Raw genomic sequence first — 9,104 nt, 5'->3', positions numbered from 1 at the left:
CTTGGTCTAATTTGAGAGCAATGAAAGTGGAATAAAAGGACTAGCATGCTCATTGGTGGAGAGTCGTTCTTTTAGTCAGACGCTACCACCACCAGCAACCGAAATCATCACAACACTATTCAATTTTCATGTGACCCAAATATTTCTTTTCCTTTCTGCTGACTACGTTAGGTACGTCATCCAGATCTCCTCATTTCAGACTCCGGGTGCATGTTTGTGTGTGTGTGTGTGTGTGTGTGTGTAGCGCCTGGTGGATAAGATGATTATCTCCACACATTCCCAGAGAGACACAGACAGCGAGAGACCACTTGGCTCGCGATTGGTCAGCCTCCCCAAATCTGGAGTACTGAAGAATGCCCGCGCAAACCCCCCCCCCCCCCCCCCCTCCCAAATCACACTCATTATCAAGCAGACAACAACAACAAAAGATGATGACGCTGATAATTTGTTATCCAGCGCATTGATTCCCCATCAGGACTCGGACGGCATGGCAGGGTATCATGGGACCCTTTAATCTAGCATGAAAGACACGGGTAATCCTCGTTGGAGGATTACTCCCGACCAGTACTCTCTCTTCACATATTCCAACTTTGGTGAACATGTGCTTAAGTACTAACCCACCAATCGGGATCTATCCATGGCTCCATCACTCATCCTAAGTCTTAGCAGCAAAGGGGACATGTTTACTCTTGACTTCCACCACTACCAAGAGGATTTAACAGTAAAGCAACAGAACCTATGTAAGCTTACATCCTGACCTGTGCCCTAAACACACACCGCAGTGGCAGTTTCCACTGCTCAACCCATCCATTTACAGCATACTAACATTACGCTACAACATTTACATTGCTATGGATCAGCTCAATCCTGCAAGGCTTGTTCTGTGCAACACAATGTACACAATGTACCTACAGATGTCAAAGCGTAAATCATCGTGGACCTTTTCATTCATTTCTGTGCAGCTTTGATAACCACACTTGCAGCCACAAAGATGTAAGCCCCTTGCACCCCTGCATGTGTCCTGCATTAGCACTGCAGCATTTCCACAACAGTTTCTTTTTAGGATGGAACAACAGAGCAAGAGGAGTGTAGCAGTCGTACCCTTTCCAAGTTTTTGTTTGGCTTTAAGGAACAGTTTGACCTTTTTTTTCTCAACCTAATTCATTTTCTTGCAGAGAGTTCGATGAGAATTGTGATACCACTGTCATGGCTGTACGGTAAATATGTAGCTGGAGTGAGCAGCTGGTTAGCTTAGCTTAGCATAGAGACTGGAAACAGCAAGCCTTGCTCTATCCAGGTAACAAAGCCCACCTTCCATCATCTCTAAAGCACAATAATTAACACGTTATGTTCTGGACTATTTCTTGGCTAAGGCTAGTTACTAGGCGACCAGCGGAGACTCCAGGTCTCCTGGTCCTGACCAAGAAATAGTCCACCACATAACCCACCATCAAACAACACTTAGATTTTTTTGTACAGATAAAACAAACAAGATGGGAAGTGTTAACTACTGAGCTTTAAAAGTGGTTGTTGGTGGATTTTGTTACCTTCAGACAGAGCCAGGCTAGCTGTTTCCCCGTTTCCAGTCTTTGTGCTAAGCTAAGTTAGCTGGCTGTTGGTAGTAGCTTCGTATTTAGCGTACAGACATAAGAGTGGTATCAATCTTCTCATCGAATTCATGGAAAGGAAGCGAATGAGCATATTTCTCAAAAACTATTCCTTTTAACCAAACAGTGCAATTTCAATCTAGCTCATTCTACAGCAACACACATGTTCAATCATGCCTAAAAATGATGAACAACTTAATGCCATACTGCGTTCATTTTTTTGAGAAATCTATTATCTAGTACCCTCAATCTACCAATTCTATAAAGATATCATCATCCATATAAGCATATGAACTGCCAGCTGTAACATTGAATGTACAGAACATGTGAAGAAACCTCAGCATAGCCCAGAGACTCCTTCTAGTGCATACAGGTGTGACGCCAAAGATAGAACTAAGACTTCTAAAAACTTGCTCCTAGCAAATTTCCAGAGAAATGATCCAACCACTGTCTCACATTACAGGGGAGATAGAGAGAGAGAAAAAAATACTGTTTAAATATGCAGGACGGAACCTTTGAAGCTCCATCCGCAATTTAATCAGTTAATATTTAAAGCAGGGATATTCTTTATATAAGGCATTTGCATGATGGGCTGCAAAAATTGTGAGGGTGGTTGTTGGAATGAAGACATAAAGATGGGGATATTATGAGGAGGAATCTTTATCCACTTGCAAATTTTTATCAGGCGTCCCGTTGATCATTGGTATTCAGAGGCCTGCGCTGCCTGTAATAGCTTGTCAGACAATAAATGCAGCAACATTTTTTTCCCCAGCGCTGCCACCCCCCAGGGAATAGAAATCATCATTATGCTGTGTTTTATTGGACCTTCTCTCCTCCTGCATCTTTACCTAACGACATCTTATTCTTCATTATCTTGGGTATATGTTATCAGACAATATAATGCAGTAGGGGGTTGACACATATTTAGATTCAGGTTTTGTTTACATGAGCAGGAAAGTTTGTTCCAAATTCTGCACATGCATTTGTCCAAATCCCCTTTTTTGGGGGGAGAGAGAGAGAACCAGCTTGTTGGTAAAAGGATTTGCTTACATTGTCCCAGATGTTTCAGTGACAGACACAGCCTCTTGTTATTGCATCTAAATGCTTTGGAAAATGACAGGCATATATTCATATTCATATTCAAACAGTGACATTTTAGTCAATACCTACACATGTAGACACACAGCCACACATTTGTGATCTTCGCACTATCATTCATTTGACCATTACCAATTTGCTGTAGCACATTAGCCATAAAGCTGCAAAGCCATTAGAGAGGAAACTACTGCAGCACTGCACTTTGATGACTGTTAACCGTGTAGTCTACAGCTGAAAAGAGGACTGTCTGGCTTCACAGCCTGTTCTGTCACACTGTTAGTGGATTGACCTATGAGTGAGGACAAACACGAATGCATGAAAACCCGCAGCCACAAACTCCACACATACACACACACACATTGTCATGGTGTCACTAAACCGCACTCCTGCACAAACACACACATTTACACACACAAAAAAAAAATCATTTGACCAAACATCCCACGGAAAAGTCCACGAAATATGTTGTAAGTAAATGTCATTTCACAAAACAAAATGAATGCCCTGGAGAAATTATGCAAAGCATATTGAACCATTATATTTCCAGCTCCAGTTCTCAAGCGGTCACACAATCAAACAAATATGCAGAGCAGGGTGATGCCAAGACAGAAAGCAATTCTTCCTTTTTCCTGAGTAGCTTGTCAGAAGATTGAGTCGTCCACTCCATTCCATTCAAGGCAGCTTTTCATATCTGAGTGCTTCTCGGCACAGAGTCTTACTGCACTTTAATTAAGGTTTGGCGTGCATTATACAAATAGAAAATGCTTAAGAGTGCAGAAAGGCTCACATTAGATGAGCCCCCCCCCCCCTTTTCGAAAAAAGCCAATGTTTCTAAGTCAACAGATGGTATGTACTCAAATTATAGACAGCAAATGAGGGCTAGGGTGAGATCCTTTTTTTCAAAGCCCATTGGCAGTCCATTAAAAACCAGAAATTGTGTGCACAAATCCACCGAGATACAAGGAGAGTGACACGGAATTAGGGATGGTTGTGTTATTCATTGGCAGCCAAAAATCCAATAGAGAAGTCTTCTGATCGTTAAATGAAAAGTATCTCCAGCAAAGCATTATAATTGCCTCACAGAAAGGATCCGTCTTTTTTTCTTTCTCCCATGATCTAAGTGCAAAGAACCGATCCCAGTCAGATGGTACAGCAGACTACAGCGTCCTAATTGCTTTGATTATGAACAATATGTTTCGCGATCTTTCTCAGGAGAGATGGTACCTCGGTACCTCAATGTGAGAGCTTGTCTGCCAGAATGAGCCGCTTTCAAGCCGACCACCTCTGCCTGTCATCTTTCCTCAGACGTGGAGAGAAACAGAATTACTGGGGCACTCAGATGAAAATGCGAGGAAATGGGCCAGGGCTCGCAAGTGACACCATTTGTGATTTGCATATGCTGAATGAGGCTAAAATATACATAAGTGAGATATTAATTCCTGCTCCAGTCTCAAGTAGCACAGTTTCAGCCCCAGTTTAAAGATGAAATCCCACGAAAATCAAATTCTTCGTTACACCAATGACCGCCTAGTTCATCTACCTCAGGTTTCATGACAGCATAATGGACAAAAAGCAGGAACAGGACATGTAAAACTAGACCAGAGCATTTCCTGATATGTAACCATTCCTTCACAACATCTGACTTGGACCTTCAGGGTCCAAATTGGAATGATCAATGTCCAAAGGGAAAAAAAACAATAATTGGAGCAACCTCATAATGAAAATGGATCCCTAATAGATATTTTTCATCAGCGGAACCTGCAGCCCGGCATGCAATTACCTGGAGTGTTTACAAGCTATTTCAGCATCATATTTTGTGTTTTCCGGCACCTAGGCTGAGGTCATTACTTAATTAAATGACTTTTGGGGGGGGGGGGGGGGGTAAAATAGGACAGCGGTACACATTCTTGGCTAAAAAGCAAAAAAAAGCTACAAGGATGTCTAATCTCACATTATTCAGTTCACACTCTATTCTTGCAGATGCACATATTAGCTTTCAGACATAGTCAACACAATGCAATCAAGGCCTTTTACAGAGAAATACCACTCAGTTTAAGAGTACACATGCTTTGGTTTCGTGACCTCGGTTTTAAACTCTAAGGTTGTGCAACAAGGGGAGCTCTAATGGCTTTAAGTTTTTTTACATTCCACTATGTATTTTAACAAAATAGTGCAATTCTTGTGAGGAATTTTGAAAAACGTTGGTTTGATTCGTTTTTTACTGAAGCATTAGAAGTGGCAGATTTGAACGGGTATTTCCATATTTTCCCAATTAATTTTCAGGGTAGCTGCGCATCAATGTGACCTTAAAAAGTGAGGGAATGAGACAAACCCACTACGTCATCTGTGGCTACGAGGTCCAGTGCGAGGGTATTCATTAATCCAGAGTGGTCGGCCATTATTCCATATGGGAGTCGAATATATTACATCTGAAATTCAGTGGTATTCCCCTTTAACAAAGAATGAAAAACTGCAAGGGCGAGTGTGCCCAGGGCTATATTCATGGAGATTATTCCCATTAAATGTCAAACACACTTCACATTCAATGACAAGGTTTTGCATATATTCTGTTTTGACGAGCCATCCCAAGGACTCAAATGACAGAAAAGATTGGGTTCCAGAAAAGACACATTTGAAAACTTTATCACTTTCTCACATAAAGAGACTGTTAGCAAGAACAGAAAGGACACATATAAACTCCTTGTAGAAATACCAACCACCATAAGGCATTTAAATACAAAATATGGACATTATAACATTTCAGCATGTATTTAGCTATCACAAAGTAATGATTACATACTTATATATAGTTTTGAGTGTTTTCCTTATGAATTCAGGTGAGAAACAGATATTTTGGAGATAAAAATGTAAATCTTTGACCTGCAGGGGTGAGGATGTTGGCAAATTCATCACTTGACCAAGCACCATTTCAAAACACTACCATGACTGCGCCAATTCTGAGGGGTTTTGCAGATGTTTTCCAAATGTTAGCATGGCCATACAGTATGATCTCCACCCAATGAGAGGGATAAAAACAACTGTTGTAAAATGGAAACTTTTTATTTTCAAAAAGCAACAGATTACACAGTTAACTTTCAGCAAATGCAATCCTAACTGAAACTGTACTCACATTCGGGACTTCAAAATGAAAGACTCACATACTTACACACAATCTATCTATAATATACAAAAAAGAATACATAATAAATATTAAAATGGCCACAAGAGAAAAAAGTAAGTCATTGAAAACAATCAGTAGAGAGCAAATGTAGGGAAAGTAGAAACAAGACGGTGTGCCTTAAATGTCTTTTCTTTTTTTGTTGTTTTCTTTTACATTTTTTACAAATTGTGCAAGATTTCATACTAAGGCTCTGGTCTTGAAGTGACTGTTGTCTGATCCACACAGCACACGCGCTCTGAAACGCACACACATGCACCCACAGACACACACACACACACACACACACACACACACTCACGCACGCGCACACCCACACACACACACACACACACACTCCCTGTGCTCTGAGCACTCTGTGGGGTGTAGCAAACCATTGCAGAATAAAAATGGGCTGCTCAGTGTATGGCCTGTGATGCTCATGGGAGTGGACCAGCTTTTAAAAAAAATGGACATGCACTTCACATTGATGTGAAAAAGGAAAAAAAACTCCCCTTGCATCTAAAAAAACGACTTTTTAGGAGTGAATGAAATAAAATAAAAAGAAATAACCAAACAACCAAGAAACATGACAATATCATAACCATTAAGGCAAGAACACCTGGAGTGGCATCAGCAATACTGTAACAATATGATAGTGTCTAGGTACATGGATGATGAAACATTTAACTACTTCTTCAGTGTCTTTTTTAAGCACAAGGTTGTTCTTAAAAGCAACGTTTTTTTGTTGGTTTTTTTAATCCAAACATCATTTCATCTTTTTTCCCCCTCTGTTTTTTTTTTTGTAAAAGATGATAAGAAAATAACAATGCCAGACACTAGGGACATATGGATCGTAAAACTACAAGAAATCATTTCTAGTTTTAAGTTGCAACTTCAAAACCACACATTGTAAATCCCCATCGTCAAGCCCCCCGCCCAGTAAATGAAAGAGATATCACTTACATTAAAACCATTTTATCCTCTTGTGATGGTGTATTCCAACAGTCACCAAGTTTTGCTTTACTTACAGCGGTTGTGTAGTCTGTTGCAAATTAAAGCATTCATTGTTTAGTTTGGAAAAAAAAAAAAGAAAAAGAAAAAAAAAAAGTTGTCCTTGCAATGCAACTGGCAACTGTTGACCAAAAAAAAAGCGTCTTTACATCTTCTTTTTAGTGCAACTCTTAAAATGTAAAACATTTCCAGTGATTCCTTGAGAGGTATCGTTTCTTTGTTTTTTGTTCTGTTTTCTTTTTCTTTTCATATTTATGTACTTCACACCTCACAGAATAACGCATCTTCAAAATATCCAAAGCAAGAGGTTTTGTTTTTAGTGTTTTGTCAATTCTTTTTTCTTTTTCTTTTTCAACTTTTTGCTTCTCTGCATTGGCATGGCCTTCCACAATGTCTGTTTACTAGAACATAAACACAGGAGGGGATCCAGACCTCCTGCGTATTCCCATTCCCCTCAGCCTCCATGTTTGACACGTTTCATATTCAATCACCCCGGCAGAGCCTTGTGATTGGCAGTCCACCTTCTACCTCTGAAAAGAAGGGTTAGGAGGAGGAGGAGCAGGAGAAAAACTGGAGGATGAAGAGAAGAGAGAGAGAAGAGAGAGTGCGCTGTACAATGGGAACGAGCCCAGATCAAGATCAATCAGGGAAATAGAGACATAGATGAGAAAAAAAAACACAGCAAAACCTTCATATAACGCAGTAGGGTTCCCTTGGTAACCTGGATTTTCTGCAGTAGAGGAGTGTGGTGCTGAAGCAGCGCCGAAGCTCCCTGTTGGAGAAGATGCAGATGAAAGGATTGACCCCAGCCTGGGCAAAGCTCATCCACACGGCTGCCGTCAGGTAGCCGCCAGGGACCACAGGGCCCCTTGCAAACACCCGCCAGTAGCAGGCGACCAGATAGGGCCCCCATAGTGCCAGGAAGAAAAACGTCATGATGTAGAACATCCTACTTATCCTCTTCTCTGTTTTGAATTCATCCAATACCAGTAGACGCCTGCGGCCCGCTGCGTTGCTGTTCTGCCGGATGCCCAGCAGAGTAGGCGGGGTGGGGCCTCGACCGAATCCGGCCAGCCAGTTGGCCGCCGCCTGCCCGCTGGCGCCCGGCCCGTGGAAGGTCCAGTTCTGGCTGACAGCAGGCACGAACTGGACAGGCTTCATCTTTCGACGGTCATGGACGAAGAAGATGAGCTTGAGGTAAACCAGCTGTGTGGCCAGAAGGATGAGCGCCAGCAGGAGCATGAAGCCCAGCGAATCATTCGCCCTGAAGGAGCGGTGCTGGAACGTGCACTGGTCCTCCTCCCGGATGAAAGAGTACGTCCCTACATCTAGCACCGGTGGGAACGCCATAGCCACTGACAACGTCCACACCATGCAGATGACAGCCAGACAGGTCCAGAAGGTCAGCCGCTTGGTGTAGAAACGGTGATGCGCGATGGCCAGGTATCGTGTGACACTGACACAGAACAGCATAAACGCCGTGTGGAAACAGGAGAGCACACCCAGGAAGGCGATCACTTTGCAGGTCAGCGTGCCGTAGGTCCAGGCTGATCCATTCTTGACCGAGGTGAAGACAAAGGGGAAGCAGATGGCGGAGCGCAGGATATCGGAGGCGCACAGGTCCAGCAGGAAGTAGTAGGGCGCTCGGTGCAGGCTCTTGTCTTTGACCAGCAGGATGGAGATCAGGAGGTTTCCAACCACACCGACTCCAATGATGAAACCCAGAGAGGTCAGTTTGAGGAACGTGGCGAGAGGAGAGACATTCTGCAAGATGGTGTGGTCCCCTGCATGGCTATAGTTCGCCATAGATGGAGGAGGGATCATAAAGATAGCGGAATAGCTTCAGCCAAGTATCATGATCTAGAGGTGGCAGGGGGAGGCGTTAGATCCATTTGGCGGTGTGCTTTGAAGAGGTTTCCAGGCATATAAGCAACCTCTCCTCTAAGGCATCCTTTGTTCCTTTGTCTCATCACACCTAAAAAAAAAAATCCCTGAAAAATATTATCCACCCATCAGCATTCAGTCTCAAACAGCAGCTGCATTGTTTTCAACTGCACTTGCAAAATCTAGAATGTGATAAGCAATAATTTCCCTCTGCCTGCCATTTATTTATTTATGTGCTTTACATTTTAACATTTAGAGTGGCATAGTGCAGAGCTCTGCCTCAGCATGAATACTTTGTCTACATACAGACAGACAGACAGACAGACAGTGATGGAGCTTGATTG

At 42.5% G+C, this 9,104-nt stretch overlaps 1 protein-coding gene across 1 annotated transcript; it reads right to left on the bottom strand.

Annotated features, from left to right (window-relative positions):
* Window positions 1-7,566: 7,566 nt before the first annotated feature.
* gpr85 (G protein-coupled receptor 85) lies at window positions 7,567-8,700 on the bottom strand. Its single transcript, XM_070929110.1, has one exon. It carries the CDS (start codon window positions 8,698-8,700, stop codon window positions 7,567-7,569), a length of 1,134 nt encoding a protein of 377 aa, XP_070785211.1.
* Window positions 8,701-9,104: the final 404 nt, after the last annotated feature.

The sequence above is a fragment of the Enoplosus armatus genome, chromosome 22 (assembly GCF_043641665.1).
Source record: "Enoplosus armatus isolate fEnoArm2 chromosome 22, fEnoArm2.hap1, whole genome shotgun sequence".
Taxonomy (NCBI): Eukaryota; Metazoa; Chordata; class Actinopteri; order Centrarchiformes; family Enoplosidae; genus Enoplosus; species Enoplosus armatus.
Note: the sequence above shows the minus strand (reverse complement) of the source record. Positions and strands in the feature narration are given on the sequence as shown.

Bases quoted from the DNA above. Each gene is read 5' to 3' on its own strand.
- gpr85 (XM_070929110.1), bottom strand. From the start codon at position 8,700: ATGATCCCTCCTCCATCTATGGCGAACTATAGCCATGCAGGGGACCAC.